We start from the raw sequence: 19994 nt of genomic DNA, 5'->3' as shown, positions 1-19994 counted from the left end.
ACACAGGATCTCACTCACTCTCTCTGGTAATCTTAACATTCTACTTTAATCTGCGAGAACATCGCGTCCCACACTTGAGTCACGTCAGTTTTCGTTTTGCACTGATGAAAAATGTTGTTTTAATAGATTTATCAGACCTTTCACTCACAATTTAACCTCAGACTTTAATCTCAGAATTGACAGAATTTTTTTTACTTTTTTCTCAGACAGAATTCTGACAAAAACAGACAAAAATTCGGAGCCCCTATAGGGACATCGAAAAAAAACAAAAAACTAAACGTTTTTGGTGCTCACCAGAAAGTATCTCGTGCTCACGAGAAAGTATCTTGTGCGCACCAGAAAGTATCTCGTGCGCACGAGAAAGTATTGTATGCGCGCGTGATGTCCGCGAACGCAGTTTTAAGATCATTTGAGGCGTGAAATTAGTCATTTACAATTCAAAAATGTGGTTTGTGTATTAAGATACGACGTATTTATAGTTTGGCAGCGACGGTATCGGAGGTGATCAGCCCCGCCTCAGCGGACACTCGCTGCGTACAGTGCGTGGGACAGAGCAGCGTTACCTCGGCCTGTCCTGACGAAATGATCCGCTGACATCGCTGTCATTAGATTAAGCCTCATCAGAGTGTTGATAAATGAACAATAAATAAATAATAATAAATACTCTTAATAAATGCGTATATACAGTATTATTTTCTCATTTTAAATATTTAACTTCATTTATTAATATATTTTTAAAGAAATATGTGTTCTCATGTATTATATTCTGTGCTTTTATTTTGAAGTTGTATGTTCAGTGAAGGTCTCCTGAGCCTCTTGGGCCAATGAGGTGTTGTGATTTTTTTTTTCCAGCCATTTTTCTGTTTTTCTCTGAATTCAGAGATTAAAGCCATAATTCTGAGGGAGGTTTTTTCTCAGAATTCTGTCTCTTTTATTTTGACTTTTTTCACAGCCATAATTCAGAGGAAAAAGCAAACAAAAAACATCAGAGCATCCACAGATATTAAAACTTTTCTCCCCTCAGAATTGTGCCTGTTGTTTCTCAGACAGAATTCAGAGAAAAAAAGACCAAAAGAAAGCCAGATTAAAGAGATTAAAGTCAGAATTCTGGCTTTTTTGTTTGTTTCCAGAACCATTGTCCTCTTCCTCACACTGTAACTATAAAACTAAGCGTATATATAAATGTATTTCACACACGTGCCAGAAAAAAAAAGGAGACAAAATGTTGAAGTCAAAGAAATACAACTTTATTTAGGTGTAAACAAAAAAACTGCATAGGAAATGTTTAAAGTCCACAGAGTACAGAGAGAACAGCAGGCGGCCAATATATTATTGTCTCCTGTGCCTTATTTAGACCGAAGACCTGACTTCCGCACTTCCACTCACAGCACACTGTCTGAGTGTGTGTGTGTGTGTGTTGCACACACACACACTCACAGTGCTGTGGATGAGGAAGCGCCAGCAGCATCCATCTAAAGTCAGCTGGCTCTCGCTGCCTCGTGGACTGTGGAGGATACATTCAGTGGATCTCTGCTCAGACGACACAGATGCAGCGCACAAACACCACACACGCACGCACACACACACACACTTACATCCAGCTGCTGGGTGCTGGGAGAACAGGACACAGCGGTGTGGACGAGACCGTTCGTTGTCGTCATCATCGTCTGGGCTGGCTTTACACGTACAAACGAACAAAAGGTGCTGCACTATAACCACGGGATTCTCGTTTAAATATTGCTGGTGTGGGACTTTTTAGCGACAAATCTTCAAAGGAGGTACTGAGTTGTTGTTGTTTTGTTTGTGTTTTTTTGTGACGTGGTCTCTGTTCAGCCGTATACGGCTTCCAGCAGCTGGGGGAGTGAGCACAAGAGCAACACTGAACCCTTTTCTTCACAAAATACATTCTAAAAGGGCCAGTGAGCATCGAGTGGTGTGAAGTATTTGTACTTATTTGTAAGATGGCAAAAAAAAGAGATTAATCAAGGGGGAAATCTACTTAAAATATTTTTTTTTTTTTCAGATTGAGAAATAATTTGTTTTTTTTATAATATGTAAAATGGACACAAAAAGAATCAGACTGGTACTGAGAGGTCATAACAAGAGGGGGAGGGGGGAGGGGTGGGGATAAAGTCATTACATCATCACTAGGAGACACGGTTCAATGAGACACCTGCAGGGCAGGGCTGCGGAGAACTACCTGAGTTTTATTTTTTTTTTCCATTCTAAATGTTCAAACCTTTTTTTTCCCCTGTCTTTCAAATATACAAACATTAAAATGAGGGCTACGACCTTGCACGCGTCACCTTGTGCAGCTCTGCTCTTTCTCTCGCTCTCTTAAAGCTGTGAGGGGGCCAGAAATAAAATGGTGGACAAAAAATAAAACCACAGGGGCCCCAATGAAAAAGAAAATCAACCAAATAAAAATCCACCCGGCCAGAGCGCAGTCAACCACTCACGTGTTCAGCAGCCATCGCCACACTTCCTGGGTGTTCTTTGTTTTTGCCGATGAGAACTCCCAGATCAACACACAAAATGGCCAATTTAGTCAAAGTAGAGGCAGAGGTTTCTGGGCCCAAAGTCAGCCTGGGATCAACGTCCTCCCTCCGTGATCACAGCACAAAGTATGACAGTGCACACCTGGTATTAAAATGTGCCCTGAATGCATCTCCTATGACCACGTAAGATCAGACCCTCCAGATACGGACGTCTGTGCCTCGATGTGAGCGCGTCTTACACAAAGAGACGTGGAGAAGACGACAAAGAGACGGAAGCGAATACGCTCTCCTCGTGCTGCTGAATCACGAAAATAATAATTATAATTCAAAACCATTAGAAAACATAAATCACGGAGATCAGTGTTAACATTGATGTCGGCTGAAGGAGAACGTTTCTATTGTCAGATTACAGAGATTAAATTCTGGGGGTGTTTTTTCCCTCAGAATTCTGTTTTTTATAAACTGTAAATAAACCCGATTACAGAGATTAAAGCCATAATTCTCAGTTTTTTTTTTCAGAATTCTGGCTTTGTTTTATTTTGACTTTCTTTATCAGCAAGAATTCGGACTTCTTTTTCTGAGAATTCAGAGATTAAAGCTTTTTAAAGCCTAAAGGTTTTTTTTTGTCTCCCCTCAGAATTCTGACTTTTGTATTTTGATTTCTTGACAAAAAAAGCCAGATTACAGGGATTAAAGCCTTAATTCTGACTCGTTTTTCTCAGAATTTTGATTTGCTCTTTCTCTCTCCACCACCTTCAAATGTGGTTTCTGTAATCCGAGGATGCATTCAGGGACCGATCAGGAGCATTCAAACCTGCACTTAGTGCAATCTGACCACGACTCAGAACGGATGTTAATACCAGGTCTGAACAGGATCTCAGAGCCTCCATAAAATCCAGGGCTTGAGTGTCATCTCACAACTCTGCCTGTGTTGTTCCTCGGGAGGCGGGGCTACGGCTGACTGAACAGGTCGCGTTGCTCTGCAGAGCCTCTAGAGAACAGGAAATACAATCGCCAAGGTCAAAGAAAGGTCAATTCCATCCAACGCAATATTGAGACACACACACACACACACACAGACATACATACATACACATCTTTGGGTATATAATTTGGTAAAAAATCATCCCAAAAAGTCAGTTCAGTTACCCACCCCATCTGAGTTTTCAACACCTATCTGAAAAACGTTGGTATAAGACAAGAACTTTTTTTAAAGCATGCAACAAAATGAAAAAAAACAAAATAAAGGTTTAAAATACAATTTTTTTTCCTCTTTAAGAGTGAAGACCTAAGGATCTTAAAGATAGAATTCTGCAATCTTAATTAAAAAAACAAAAAAAAAAACAGATGCAACATGAATGAACATTTCACTGAGTTAATACTGAAAAACAAACAAAACCAATCTTATTGGTGAAACGAGGTGTTGTCGGGTTCAAAGCAGCAGCAGCGTGTGTGGACTTTAAAACAGCTGTCACTGATGCGTTTGTTTGAACCACAGTCAACGAGCATCACCGAACAACGCCGAGCGCTCGCCGGGAAACATCTACGCTGAAATATCATCAAATTGTGCTGAAAGAAGACGCTCGGAACTCTTTAAAAGAGATGATTCCCTCTCCTGCCGCCCACCACCCACCGCTTGCACACAGTAACAAAAAGTATGAATGGAATCTGCACGTTCATCATCATCATGAGGTAAAGATCAGTTGGGCACAGCCCTCTTAAGGGGAGAGTGAGGATTCATCCTCCGACGCTCTGATTTAACATTTGTATCAATGACATATAATGATCCAGTGATGTTTGTCGTCTACAAACAAACAAACAAACAAACAAACAAACAGTGCTGTTTGGCACTGACGTCTCACATGGACCATTTTGGCACAATGATTTCATCGGCAATATTTGGTTTCTTGGTGATAAAAAAGGCAACATACAGTAGATTGAACAAAGCGGAGGGCTCGTGAGGTGGAGTGATGATCATTAATACAAGTACCGCGCGATCTTTGGTCCTAGAGCTATGAGACGTGCACTGCGCTGTAAAAAACTAAACAAAAACAAAACAAGCAGATTTAAAAAAGAATGAGGTATATTTTTGTGACGCATAAATATCTGGCGAGGTATGCTTAAATAAAAAATAAAGAGTAAAAATTAGGTATTCAGAGTAAGAGTAACAAGTTGAGGTATTTAAATGTTTAAAAGCACAGTAGCTACGAGTGACATGTTTTTCTTTCTTTGAGGTATTTAGGAGTTGAGGTATACAAGAAAACATGAAGCATTCAAAGTACAGGATCTCTGCGATATGAGGATGTGCACGCAGGTGCGAGAGCGACTCTTCTGTTGTGTCCCAAAGGTTCTTTCACCACGAGGAGAGGAGCCTTCATTGTCTTAGTGCTTCTGGCAGGACACGGATACAACTGGAGGGCAATTCTTCAACATCTATGAGTAAGAATCTACGACTTCCTAGAAAGTTTAAGATGGGGCGGGAAACAGAGGCTAATGCGAGATGCTACTTTGAGCCAACAGGCCGATAAGAAGTGGGACATGGTTTCATGGCTGATGCGACAAATGCAAAAAAGGGGGGAGAGATAAAGGGAAGGGGGGTTTTCTTTGGTGCGAGTATCATCTGTTCTCGACTCGAACATCACTGCGGACAGACAGACAGAATCTCCTCCAACCGCTCTCGGCAGGATGTGGAAGTACACACTTGATTCTTCAAAGCCTAACGAGGACAGTGCTATGAACTCAACTCGGTGAGCTTTGTCAACTTCCCAGCAACAGTGATTAAGAAAGTCTATTTAAAGGAGGGTGTTTTTTTTTAGTTTCTTTAATTCGCCAAATCAGTTGGCCATTGTGCAGAAATTCTAACTTTGGTTGACTTATGACAGTCGGGTCTATAGACCTCCATCTTTTAAAGGGATCCATCTACTAGCGCTCAGTCTGGAGGCGTCTTCACAGCTCCAGACATCAATAAATACAGAGAGGGCTTAGTGATGACGCCCACCTCAGTGGACTGGACTACGAGGCCCCAGGAGCCGAAGGGGGAGTGGCTTTCAACCACGATATCTAAAGACCAGAGGACCGGGATTCCAGGTCTGTGATGTGATGTCATTAATGTCCTCTGGACGACAACAAATTTTGGTGTCTTCACGCAAGGCGTTTGTTACACAGCATGCCTCGTGAAAAAGGTGTCATTTAATTACATGATTAAATCTCTACATTTAGATCACTACTAGGTCCAGATCTTGGGAGATTCTTCGAGAGGCCGCTCTCCTTGCATACATCGTCTGGAGAGCAACAACACAGGTTGTCTTATCTCATCGAAAATAACAAATATTCATCTAGTCTTATAAGACACAGTTGGGGCGGGGGGGTGTGTAAGGTTGGTCTAACATTTGGGATTCATTTATATTTGGGGGATTATTTCAGGGACCATTCTGGGGGAAAATTCCCAGAATATTTCATATTTTTGTTCATCAATAAATTCATCAAATCAGCTATTATATTAGCCAGTAAAGCTAAAGGGAGAGTCTGATCGTTTTAGATCAGTCCTAACATGACCTGAGCTAATTTTGATTCTATCAAGTTTGGCATGGCTTTGCACTCTTCTTCTTCTTCTTCTTCTTCTTCAACAACAACCATGACAGTGAAACTACGAAGAGCCACAAGAGAGACGAGGAGCGACGCACACGCGGGAGAGAAAATACCTAATCTAACACATGACAAGGACACTACTGTACCCAAGTTTCCCCTCCAAGCGAAGCCGTGTAATGAGAGTAAATCATGCAGCCTCTACAGTGGTCTGAGTATTGCCTCAGCAACAACGTTCAGGAGGTTCACTTAAAAAAAAAAAAATGCACAGCAAGAATTCCATTAATCCTGTGCAAATATCAACCAAAGAGTCCATTTTTTTTGTCTCTCTTAAATAACAAACCTCGAGTTAGACTTTTCTTCTTTGTAAAACTTCACGCACTAAAACCTCTGCTCAGCGACTATGAGTACATTCATAAAGAGCTAAATGAGGTAGGTGTGGAGCAGAGGGTGTAAGATTTCAAGAAGATTGAGGAATTCCCTGAGATGGATACTCAAGGAGAACTGACAGAGGATTCAGAGCAGCCAAGACTGACGGAGGGAAATATGGCTCTTTTTCTACTGATTATCAATTTGTAGACGGGTCCCCTTTGTCACGCATACCACAGATATCTGATTTGGAGAATATCGACGTTAAAGTTTTATTTTCCCTTCATTTCCTCGTGCTCTCAATCCTCTCTGAGTTCTCCTCCTGTTGTGACGGTTGATTCATTCTCTCTCCTCCATTTCCTTCATCAAAAACAAAATGCAAAAAAAGGACAAACGGAGGGAGAGAATGCAAAAATAAACTTCTCTCTTCTTTTTTTTTTTCTTTCTTTCTTTTTTCTTTCGTTAGAATTTGAGAATGCGATTATTTCCAAAGTCAACGACAACGATGACTCCCTCGGGCGTCACAGCCACACCGGAGGGGCGATCCATCTGTCCGAAGCCACTCCCCTGTGTGCCAAATTTGCATAAGAAGTTTCCGTTGGGCTCAAACACTTGTACTCGGTGGTTGCGGGAGTCGGCCACGATGATGCGGTTCTCCTGGTCCACGGCGACACCCTGGGGCCGCAGGAACTGTCCGTTCCCGGTGCCCTCAGAGCCCAGGAAGCGAGCCGACTGGCAGTCGGGCCGGATGACCAGGAGCCGGTGGTTGTTGAAGTCGGTCACCACCAGGTGGTCCTCGTGGTTGAAGGCCACTCCTCTGGGAGAGTCAAAGTGTTTCCATAGCGCACCCTCAAAGCCGTACTTGTTGAGGAAAGAGCCATCGGGGGCAAACAGCTGCACGCGGTGGTTCCTGGTGTCTGAGACCAGGATCTTACCCTCAGAGTTGACAGCCACGTCCCACGGATAGTTGAACTGCCCGTTCTTGGTGCCCTTTTCCCCAAACTTGAGCAGGAACTGGCCCTCAAAAGTAAACACCTGTCGGGGACAAAGCATATGTCTTACAGTCAGAGTACAGAGCGCATTCACACTTTGTGTGTCGATCGCTTTAATTGTGAGTTTTTCGTACCTGCACTCGGTGATTGTCCTTATCAGCCACAATGATTCGTCTCTGACTGTCACATGCGACCCCGGCTGGACGGTCAAACTGTCCGGGCCGAGAACCTAGAGAGCCAAACTTGTGGTGGAAGGCACCACAGGGCTTGAATATCTGCAGAGGGAAGGATGTATTGTATTAGCACTGAGGAGCTCTCCCTCACCTTTAAATACCGAAAACTAATAAGGTAGATACACATTTGGATCATCTGCACAAAATATCAGATTTTTTTTTTTTGAAAGTCAGGAACAATTTACTGAATTGTGGAGAAACAAAAAGATGAAGCTGTACCTGTACGCGGTTGTTGCTGCGATCAGCCACCACCACGTAACCCTCCTTGTCCACACTGATGCCCCAAGGACGACAGAGCTGACCGTCTCCCTCCCCCTCGTTCCCAAACGCTGACACTTGGGAACCCAAAGAGCCGTAGCTCCGCCCGGACTTCACGAGGACACTGAAGGGGCTTCCCTGGATGTGCTGGTTACACACCAGCACCGAGACGAGGTGCTCCCCCTCACATTTGGGGATATAGCTGATGGTGTAAGAGCCGTTCTGGTGGTCGGCCACCTCTGCCGCAGACAGGGTGCCGTCACCGACAGACATGATGATTGCAGACAGCGTGTCGCCGCCGGACAGACGTGGCTCGCCGTCGTGGTCATATCCAATCACGGTAAAGGAGGCGGGCTTGCCACGCAGCGCACTCTTCAGACCCTCGCCGTGGGCTTTGGTGACGGGGGCAAAGGCTCCACTGCTGATGAGGCCCAAGGACTGGATGGCTATGTGCAGAGCCTGTGGGAACCATCACAGAAGATAGTTTATGGGTTTCTCTATCTTAAGAACTGTGGAATAACAGATTTCAGTTGTGCAGCATGAGATCTCACCTGGTCTGGAGGAGTAAACATGAAGCGATCGTCCTCCTGCGGCTGAAGCAGCCCCCTGAGAACCTTGAGTTCGTGGATCTGTGTGAGCATTCGCTCCCTGGCCAGCAGCACGTCCAGGTGGTGGCCCTCGTCCAGCACCTGGCTGACGGCGGCGATGGTGCTGTCTAACTTGGTCAGACTCTGGTGCAGCTTCTCCACCTGCAGGTACAGAGACTTGGCCTTCACCTGACGAATCTTCTCCACCTGAGAAGCACATGACAAAGACACTTTAATGATCTACTCATTTAAACAACATTAAATGTAGGGTCATAAACACACTGCAAACTGGTCACAGTGAGTCTGACCACTAGATGGCAGCAGTGCAGTGACCACACCAAGACTACCTGCATGCAGCCATTTGCCTGCACAATAGTGATACTGTCAGAAGGAACCAGAGCAGTAGAAGGAGATCTTGATGAGAAGTGACATTAGAGCTCGGCAGTATAGTGAATTTTTAAAGGAAGCATAGAATTACACAACATCATTTACACAGTCACTGTAAAACTGTGACTGTGTAAATGATGCAAGTGGAAGTGGTGTCTGGTATATAAAAGGTATGTTGATTATATTTGATGTCTATCCATCTATCGACCTACCACTGTGTCTCTATATGATAACATGTACTCTAAAAGAAAGCCTTTAGGGCTGCAACTATTAATCGATGAATCACCTATTAATCAATTACTAAATCCACTGTCAATCATTGTGATAACCAGTTTATCAGTTTGAGGGTTTTTTATAATTAAAACAAGTTCCATCTTTTTATAGCTTCTTGAAAATGTGAATATTTTCTGGTTTCTTTGCTCCATATAACAAAAGAAATCATTAAAATGTACAACACATCCATCACTTCCAGGTTTGGGCAAAACAACAGGACTAAACACACTGATTAATTGAGAAAATAATCCACAGATGAATTGATTATCAAAATAATCATTATTTCCAGCCCCAAAAGCCCCAAATCTGTGATGTTCTTCAAACCCTAAACACAATTACACTAATGATAAATACATCTCTCATGTCTTTCTAAACTTACTTCAGTTTAATTTAAATCCTCACTGTAGTCATGTATAAAGATGATATACATACAGTATGTGTGCTGTATGAGTCATTTAAGGCGTTTAAAGCTAAAAAAAGAAATGTAACAGATGGTAAGAGAACAAAGCACATCTGTGTCAGACAAACAGAAAAACAACAAAGCACCAAACTGACTAATATTTTATTATTGCGGTGACTTATTCCCCTAAATTGTAAAGACAAAAAAAAACAAAAAAAAAACAACGGTCACTTAACCGTGACACATTTGTGTTAGCATAAGAAGGCGGATAGAGTTACAGTAGAGTCAGTGAGAATAAAGCGTTACAGCCGCAGCCTGAGCTCTCACTTCTCCTCACCGAACAAAAAAAGCTCAACACAATGGGCTCAGTGGCTCTTTGGTTATAGCGTCTGTGAAAGAAACAAAGAGCCTAAAAGAGAGTCTGCCTTTGTTATTCCCCGGGCAATAGTGGAACTGCAATTTGCATCTGTGAAACTAGAGTTACACTTTATAGTCGGTGAAGACAAAGACTCCAGTTAGGCTTTTTGATGGACGGACGACTAGTTCTTTAGCTCTTATGTTCAAAACAACCTTTGATAGAAGTGGTTTGTATTTCAGCGCAAGAACTAGAACTACTCACAAGTTCCAATGTCACATGTCGGCACAACTCATATCAGTTTACACAAACACACCCACTTTTACACTTAACATGCGCTCGTGTTCTAAAGCTGAGTCACATTTTACCGACATCTCAGAGTCATGAATCCCTCAAGCATATGATGACACGGCGCTGAGTCACTGCTGAGGATTCTTCCATGATTCAGGTTCGAGTTTTCCTGTCAGCATTTTAAATAATAAATAAAAAATTATATATAAAATATATAAAATAATAAATAATTTTGAATGTGATTATTTGAGTTTCTGATTTTTCAGCTTCTTAAATGTATATTTTCTGGTTTCTTTGCTCCATAGAACAAAGAAATCATTAAAACTGATATATATATATATAAATATGTGTGTATATATATATATATGTATGTATATATATATATATATATATATATATATATATATATATATATATATATATATATATATATATATATATGTGTGAGTGTGCGTGTCGCCTGTAATAACTTCATCAGGTCAGGGATAAAGAGCGTATCCTGCAGGCGAGTAAAAGGGATTAAAAAGGGAACATGGGTAAGCGAAAACCTTCTTTGTGATACTTTGACCTGCACAGACACACACAGACAGACACACATGGACACACACAGACACACACACAGCTAAGATCTGAGACACAGGTCAGCTTTTACAACGTCACTAAACCTGCTCTGAAGGAAAGGGGAGAAGTGAGAGCGTGGTGAGCTGGTGGGTGTTCGGTTAACTTAACGAAAGCAAAGCAAAGCAAGACATACATAAGTACATAAATGCACCATCACACATATTCCAGTATCCGCTTGCAGCCATAGACCCTACAATTGTGTGTGTTTCTGTTAGAACCTTGACTGATTCGTCGATATTCGTGTCATTTTATATCCGTTTTATGACGTGTTTTTGGGATAGAGATTTGAAAGCATGTTGAGCCAGAGCCTCTGGGCTAGCAGCTGTTTTTCTTTGAACCTTAAAAACCCTCTCTCATTCACACAGGTTTGTCTAAAATACAACTGTGGGTCAAAGAGTCAAGAACACTACGAGCTTACATGCGACTTGTTTACCATCACAAGAAAAATTGAAAAAGCCGGTACACAGAAGAATGACAACAGCAGCAAAATTCAGGACGGTACATTTTTTTAAAATCAATTTTATGCTCCGTTAACTTTAAGAATTGGATGTTTTTAAGCGAATGCTAAACAGGAAACTGTATTAACCTAATAAACTGAAACAAGATGTTTCACCCCCTAGTGGAGCGGAGGTGGACGTGCTTTATTTAATAACTCAATTCGCCCCAACTAGCGCTTATATACTGGAACAAGGGCTTTAATTCAGCTGAACAGTGTTGTCAAGCTAATTGTGCAGGAAACTGTCCCGAGGGTTGACTTTGATCAGCATTTTGTCCATCTTGTGTTTGGTCTGATCGCTTTATTCTAACTTTTCTTTTCTTTCCATAGTGGCTCAGGCATCTGTCGCTGTGATTGTACACACTGTAATGCAATGTATACTTATTCGAATAGAGTTTGTACATAGCACACATGCTTAATGCAAGGCACATATACAACAACGTTTAGAGAAACAGCCAAAGTAAAAGTTCTGTTTCCATGTGGATAGGTTCTCATGGACATGAAGGTAGCTGCTCACCTTCCACAGTAGTTCACACTCCCTCTCATCCAGCGCTTTCTTGTGTCTCAGGACGAGGGCCTTCACCTCAGTCTGCACCACCTTAGCCTTGATCTCCACTTGCTCTGCCATGGCCTGGACCTTCTCCATGCTCAGCTGGAAACATAAAAGAATGAAAAGGTCTTAAGGATGTGGCACAGAAACGAAATGACCACTGGCTATAAAGAAAGAAGGGCTGTAAATGTGAGGATGAGTCAAAGGAAAAAAAAACACACACAATGAACTCTTTCTCAGCCACTCTGCAGGGGGGACAGAGACTCGGACGTGAATATGTAGATAGTTAAACGCAGCAGTGTGTGGTCTGGGACACAGATGACGCGCAGAGAACAGACAGGATGCACATGGATGAGGAAACATTAGAAGAGAGGACAGTGACACTATATGGGACATCTTCCTGAGGAGCAAACACCTGCTCAGGTTTTTGTCAGTCTAACCGCACGCTTTAACAGCTGCTTCACACGGGACAGGAAACACAGGTCAGGAATAGGAAGTTACTTCACACGGCACAGAATCACGCCGCTTCCTTCAGGGATGAAGCCCAACTCGCTCAGTATTAGATTTAATAGCCACTTCAAATTCAAAAATAACACTTCAACTATCATTGGTCCTGGATTACACAGATTTTATGAGCAGTGTGAACACATTTTCACTTGTTTACATTAAAATCGTTGGCTAAACGCACACATTTTTTCTTTGTCTTCCTCCCTTTTCTGCCCGTGTGTTTTATCTGGCTTTTCCTCTGGCGTTTTCTGGGAGGTCACAGGGTGAACTGGACCTCACAGGCACGAAGGGGAGGGCGGGATAAGGCTTCCTTTGTGATAACGGCCGCAGGGATCAAAGGTCACTTAAACCTCTACAGGTCATGATCCGCATCCCATGTCTTAAGACGTATACTGCCCACCCCCACTGCAGCCCCGACAAGAACAAAGCCGGGCAGCAGGGGTCTTTTCTGTTTTGCCTGGCCTTTTCAGGCTGGCAGCTAAAGGGTCAACTAAATCAGGCCCCCTGAGAGGCAGCAGCAGGGAGGGAATCCTCAAGGAACTAAAGGGGAAACGTATCAGAAGAGAGAGTGAAATGTAAAAGAGAATTTTATTGTTTGTGCTTCGATATCTTCCTCTTCTATGTTTCCTTCTCTTCCGTTCTCCTCACACTCCTCGTCCCGCATCCTGTGCTTCTTGGCCCCCGTGACGTCTCTCCGCCTCGGTGTCGCCAAACGCCGTCTTTTCTGCTTCCGCCTTCCTCTCGATATTCCCAGAAGAGCACAGATTGGAACACAATGAGGGTCAAACTGACCAATGGCACCACGGCGCGAGAGAAAGCTCTGGCCAACCAGGAGGTCACAAGTCCGGGGTCGGAGGTCAGGGAAGATAATGGGTGTGGAGTGGGCAGATATTTCCTACCTCGGGGGACATGAGAGTGAGTGTGTGTGTGTGTGTGTGTGGGTGCACGCGTGTGTGTGTGTGTTTACATATTATCTGGCGTCAGCACTTAACAACGGTGGTGACCTGGGACAGAAATGGACAAACACACAAACACCACGAGGTGTTGCCAGATGGTCGGCAGCGTTTCTTCTGCCTCTGCTGCAGGAAAACATGGCACTGATATGATTTGTACTGGTGAAGAAGATTGAGTATGTGTTATCAAAACTGTCATTTAAGCCACAGCAAGACTGGAACTGGATTTTTGAAAATGCTGGTACTAAAATTGAATATAGTAGCTGTTTTCCTGTTTTATAAATCCATTTAAACCGAGTCTAATGTTGTATAAGTTCATAAAAAACATCTGCTTCTGCATTTTCTGCAAAAACAAACTCATATCCGCACATAATGAACATTATATCCACAGTTGTAGGTGTTATACTTGGGCTGCTTCACTCAGCCACTGTGTTAATTATCAGTCGGGTTCTCTGTTGTGATATCTTTTGAGTGTGAAGGACTACTAGTGACATAAGTGCCCGTCCATTAAGGTACAAAGTGTGGCCCGGTCACCGTGACACCAGAGAACAGGGATAGCTGAAGCACGAGCTCCGCGGAGGAAGATAGCGCACGCCAGCGTGTCACGTGACCTCAGTGGAACAACTAGTGTTTCATGTTTCAGTCAAGGTCATGACACTGCCATTTTCTTCCAGGCAAAGCAGGAGGCGACCCTTCATGAATGTGACCGAGCAATCTCTGTTTAGAATGCAAGGCCACAGCATTAGCTTAGCTTAGCCGCAGAGTTTGCTGCTGCTGCTGGTTACATTTTTGCATCAGTTTGATGTTCATCTTTCTTTTCTTTAACTGATTGTTGAACAGCCTTTAGGTCAACGCAAGTAAATGTAGCAGCTTTTAATGTTAAAGGGAGGAAACAAAAGCTGCCAGCCCATCTATAATTATGCAAATCAGGAGCAGAAGTGTGTGTGTGTGTGTGTGTGTGTTTGGGTGAGTGAGTGAATGACACCCATGGTAGGGCAGTGTTTGTTCCACATATTTTAAAGAGGAGTGGAATTTTCCTTTCTCTGAAATCCTTTAAATGCCTTATCTACCCTCCCCCATCCTCCCTCTCTCCACTCCTCCTCCCCTTTGACCTTCAGCCCTGCCCCTGCCAGACCTCACCCCATCTGACCCGCCCCCTTTAAGGGCCAGCTGGACACCTCTGACCCCCAGGCTTCCCAGCAGCACAGGACTGGTCACTCTCAAACATATTCAAGCTGATCACCTCTACTGAGAGAGAGAGGGAGAGAGACAGCTGAGCTGCTCTCTTCAGCTTCTCCATTGCATGAATGTGGATTAATGTGGTTTGACCTTCAGGGGATTGTCTTTATACCAGACCTCAGAACTCCTTTGTTGAGCAGACTTCAATCAGTTTGACCTATTTATGTCCTATAATGTTAAACTGAAGAATATCTACTTATATATCCAAACTTATTTAACAAAACAAATAATTCAAAGCATAAATGATTCAAAGCACATTTTCCTTCACTCTGAAAGTGTCTGTGCCTGAGTTCCCGTCTCACCTGCACAGCCTGTCTTCCCTGCTGCGCGTCGGCCAGCAGCTGAATGGTGATGGCTCTGCAGTCCTGCACGGCATCCTGCAGGTAAACAAAGGTGTGTCCCATGTGACGGCCCACGCTGCACTCCCTGCAGATAGGCACCGAGCAGGTTTCACAGAAGAACAGGAACACCTGGAGAAACGAGAGTCGCAGAGGGACAAATGAGTTTTGGAGAAAATGCTCTGGTTGTTATTATTGCAGATCATGATAACATGATTTCTTTGCCATTCAAGGCCTTGAATTTCATAAGTAATGTACGTTACGTTTTTAGATAATTGGACTAAACTATATTCCTTCACCTGGTTATTTCATAACTGACCTAAAATATACCAAACTGACTCCAAAAGGACAAAATATTGACTACTACATTACAGAAACACATCTGTCGTCACCTCACAAATAAGTTAACGAGAGGTTGTCATTAAGCTCTGGGAGAGCTACTGTGTCGTGAATCAACAATGACACATTTAATTGGCAGTGTATAAATGAATTACAAAGTTAAATGTCGTTGTCCCCCACACACACACACACGTATACGCAGGCACACAAAGCTAATTAATGAGACTCTACTGTGAAAGATTAACAGGGCATCCATATGCAGATGTGACCAGGGAAGCTCATACAGGCCTCAACACCCCAGAGAGCCTTTATCAAGCAACACACAGGAGCAAAAAAGGAAGCACAGAAGGGATTTAAGGCCACCAAAACTGGATCAATACCCATCCTTGACCATCTTTGGACATCTGCGCATGAGAGTTATAAAAGGGTTGTGGATTCGATTCCCGGCTCCGCTAGTCTACATGCCGACCAGCGTATGAATGGGTATGAAAGATGAGTGACATGAGTGTGAATGGTGGTTATCAAGACTAGAAAAGTGCTCCATAAATGCATTTACATGGAACACTATGGACATAAAAGGCTATATAACAGACTACATAACTAAATAAGAAGAAGTCACTCACACACATGAAAAATATTTAACATTTAAATTCCTGTCGCAGTCTTCTCTGATCTCCACTGCGGCTCACTGCTGACTGACCTGTTGCTGCTTCCGTCTGTTGATAATCTGACGATAATCTACAACACGTCTGATGTGGTATCAAGTTCTGTATCCCTGAGGTCGGTCATAACTGTGCCATAAACCCGCAGGCTGGCAGGTGTGATAACGACTGACAGGTACACAAGCTAATCCACGCTGATCTGAGACAACCAATCGCATGTGAGGGAGGGTCGTGTCATTGCGTCAGTGCAAAGTTTACAGACATCTGATCACGGTGTAAAGTAGGATTTAAATGAATGAGGTAAAAAGGATGTTTAAAAGTGGTAGATGTAGGACATGACAGATGGAGTGTATAAAAAAAAAAAAGCAGCACTACTGCACGACACAAAAGTGCATCTGTCCCCGGGGATGAGCAGAGTAAATGTCATTTAACCTTTGCTGGAAAAAAACTAAGCTTTGCTTTAAAGGCCTTTGTATGAATGCTGATTGGCTATAATGGACGGCTAATTAAATATGCACTGGCCATCATATCCCAAAGAGACACTGGGTCAATGCTCGCCAATCGCAGGAGACCTGAGTGGATGGGGAGGAGCCTGCAATCAATCCATCAATAAGAGCCGTTACCCGAGGGACCTGCAAAATCTAATGACACACACACACACACACACACACACACACACACACACACACACACACACCTCCCCCTTTATCTGATTTCCTTTCCCTTAAGCTCCCCTTGGATCCTTTTCATCTTCCTGTTGCCATCTCTCTTTCTGCTGTTCTCCTCCTTCTGTTGTCTCCTACAGTCGCCGTCACTCAATGCCCTGCTCTCCTGCTCCTCTCTTCTTCTTCTCTTCTCCCGTCCTTACCCACCCCCCACTGACACCCCCCAAATTCCAAGGGGACAGTGCGCACAAAAGCGAGGAATGCTGCCAGGCCAGTGCAGAGGTTATCGGTTCAATACTGACTCAACAATATAACCAGATCATGTACGCGTGTTTACTAAAGTTTACTAAGTTATAATATCAGCAGTATGACAGCAGGTCGACATTTGACTTGGGTTAATTTGGATTCATTTGTTTTTACTCAATTACTTGTTCATAGTACTTGCCTGAAATGTGACGTATCAAGTTGGTTTCAACAAATTAATGACTCATTTATAACTTACGATTATTTCCATTTCACGATTAATCGAGTAATCATTTGGTCCATAGAATAAAATGTCAGAAAACTTCATCAGTGTTTGAAAAACCTGGAAACAATGATGTTCTCAAATGTCTTGTTTTTGTCCACAAACCAAAATGATTCAGTTTTTAATGATTTCTTTGTTTATATGGAGCAAGGAAACAAAGGAAATATTCACATTTAAGAAGCTGAAACGATCAGAAAATGTGAAAAAAGCTTTAAATGCTGAACCGATTATCAAGATAGTAATTGTCTTAATACTAGGATTTTATCTCTGAACATTGTATAATTTAAATGCATAATCTATTGCATTTAAGATGACAATTCAATTCAGTTTGATACTTATTTTTGCATTAAACATACAGTAGTGAGTATTAGTATTAGTATGTGCATCAGGAATGACTAGTGATGACAGTAAATCTCATCCCTGGTGGAGACTGGATTAATTAATCCAATTTAATGATTTCTTTGTGATATAGTGCAAAAAGAACTCGAAAATATTCACATTTTAGAGGCTGAAAAAAATCAAAGAGCTCGTTTTATAACCGCTTAATCGATTACCAAATATTATTCACGAGTAATTTAGTTAGTTGTTAATAATCTAAATATATGATGGATTAAAGTGAGGACTGACCTGAGATTATATAGACGTGAAAACGCTGACTTGCTTTGCCCTTAAATTTGTGGACAGAGCGAACGATGAGCTTCAGCTAATGCTAATCACTTTCATTACACACAACCTGCCACACGTAGATTAGTGCGACTGGATAGCTCCAATAAAATTTGCTAATCTACTCAAGAGCTCGGTAGTAACAGCTGCCCTGAGCGACCAATCAAACAGCCAGCCATTCAGTGCAGTTTGATTGCCCCTATACATTTAGCAGTGTTTACATCCCATAGTGCAGAGGCTTCCACTGGAGCAAATGATTCCCAGTTTCCATTTTGGATTAAAATGTACTGGTTTGAACCACTTCCTGACTAGATAGCAGGTTTCAAGAATAGAGAAAGTTGATTTTGATGTGCAGTTAATACTCCGTTAGATTTCAATTATTTTAAAATATACTGTCTATAATGTGTGTATATGTATATATGTATATATATATATATATATATATATATATATATATATATATGTATATATGTATATATATATATATATATATATATATATATATATATATATATATAGTCACTATACTGATTATAGTCGCATGCAGCACACAAAATACTATATACACGATGTTCATGTGTAAATATGGAAAAAATGGAAAACAGAAAGGTCAGAGGTCTATAGCTCAAAAAACACTGGAATCACGTTACACTGAACGAGATCCTATGACAAATAGCTGCAAGACTTCAAATATCTTGCAATCGGTAGCTCACGTGTGAAAAAGCTCTATAGTCCTCGAGGTAAAACACACACACACAAGGCTGTAAATCACATGACACAACAGAGCCTCTTGGAACAGCTAGTCAATATTATCGGCCCCTTTCAAACAGAAACCCACTGGTCACGCTGCCCGTCGTTTCCAGGGAATCAAATGAGCTGAATTATGTTAACAACAACAACAACAACAACAACAACAACAACAACGACACCTGGGCATGTGCAGAGAATATGCTTCTCCATTTCACACAGACATGGATCCTGCCTTTTAACCTCTTATTGTTAGCGGGGAGGAATTTAGGTGAAATTTTTTTCCACAAAGGCCGTGTAAGGTGAGATTTTCGGTCTCAAAATAACCTTTACAAATTGCAGACAATCCCCTCAATCGACAAGAGGTCGGCAGACGTCAGTTGCTACGGTTACCTCCCTATTACTGCCTGCGATCATTGTGTTTTCAAACAAAAACTTTCCGTTACTAACACACCTGAAAATGTATATCCCATGAACCATTCAGGTACACTGGACACTGTAAACAGGTAGCAGACTCTTCTGTGCACTGGTGATAAAAGTCCAAGCAGGGATTTCTGTTATTAGACGAGGTGATGCTGAGACTACGAGTAAGTGTAAGTCAGTCTTCAAAAACAGGGTCTCCATTTCTGACTGTTCTGACAAGAACTCACGTTTGGATGGCAGGTGAAACCGCAAAGTAGAAATGATGCGATTTTAATCAAGAACAGGAGTTGAATTGATGTAGCACGAGTGTGAAATAGATGTGATTAAAGACACCGGTCACAGGCCACAACCTCATTTCTAACATTTTATCCAAGTCTGCGACAACTCCAGCCACCACTGCCAAACAGAGACCAGGAGGACTTGAAGGCAGAGGAGACCCAAACAGGAAGTAGGGGGAAAAAAGAACACATGACAGAGATGACAGACAGCACTGCTACAATTTCAGTTCAGCTTCTGAGCTACAGTAACCGTGTGACTCCTTGTCAGCAGTCACTGATGTAATGAGAACTTAGAGCGACTGTCGAGACTCTCAATCACAAGACTGCAAGTCAGCAATACAGTGATCCACCAACTTAAACCCTTAGTGCTCACGCGGCACAGATCAGTGCCACAGGTGCACAAAGTGGGAGTAGTGATAATTGTACAAAAGTCACAAAATAGACCATTTTTCTTCTATTTTTGTTCCATAAAACCAGCCAAGCCAACCTCGAAATGTGGTATATTTCCAAATTTCACAAATGTGAAAGGTGTGTTTATATAGTCGGTGAAAATGGAAACAGAAATCCTGTGCTGGATATAAGGCACATTCTAATAGCATCTGTAGATATGTATTAATATAGTAATGGAACAAAGCAGCCTAAACACTCTGTGTTCTAAGGGTTAACAGTGAAAGGACTACATGGAAAGATCCTGTTTCCCCTGTGTTTCTGGCTTCCTCTCCTTCAATCCCATCATCACATTCATCATCCCATTCATCA

The 19994-nt window shown here is 42.3% G+C and overlaps 1 protein-coding gene across 1 annotated transcript in view; it reads right to left on the bottom strand.

Annotated features, from left to right (window-relative positions):
* Window positions 1-1225: 1225 nt before the first annotated feature.
* trim71 (tripartite motif containing 71, E3 ubiquitin protein ligase) overlaps window positions 1226-19994 on the bottom strand; it is a 31195-nt gene continuing 12426 nt past the window's right edge. The window contains 6 exon segments of the mRNA XM_058618736.1: window positions 1226-7487; window positions 7579-7719; window positions 7897-8394; window positions 8487-8729; window positions 11863-11997; window positions 14897-15064. Coding sequence (XP_058474719.1) covers window positions 6915-7487; window positions 7579-7719; window positions 7897-8394; window positions 8487-8729; window positions 11863-11997; window positions 14897-15064 — 1758 coding nt within the window. The 3' untranslated portion in view covers window positions 1226-6914.

Source organism: Solea solea, chromosome 20 (genome assembly GCF_958295425.1).
Source record: "Solea solea chromosome 20, fSolSol10.1, whole genome shotgun sequence".
In the NCBI taxonomy this organism is placed as follows: domain Eukaryota; kingdom Metazoa; phylum Chordata; class Actinopteri; order Pleuronectiformes; family Soleidae; genus Solea; species Solea solea.
This window is presented reverse-complemented; position numbering and strand designations above follow the sequence as displayed.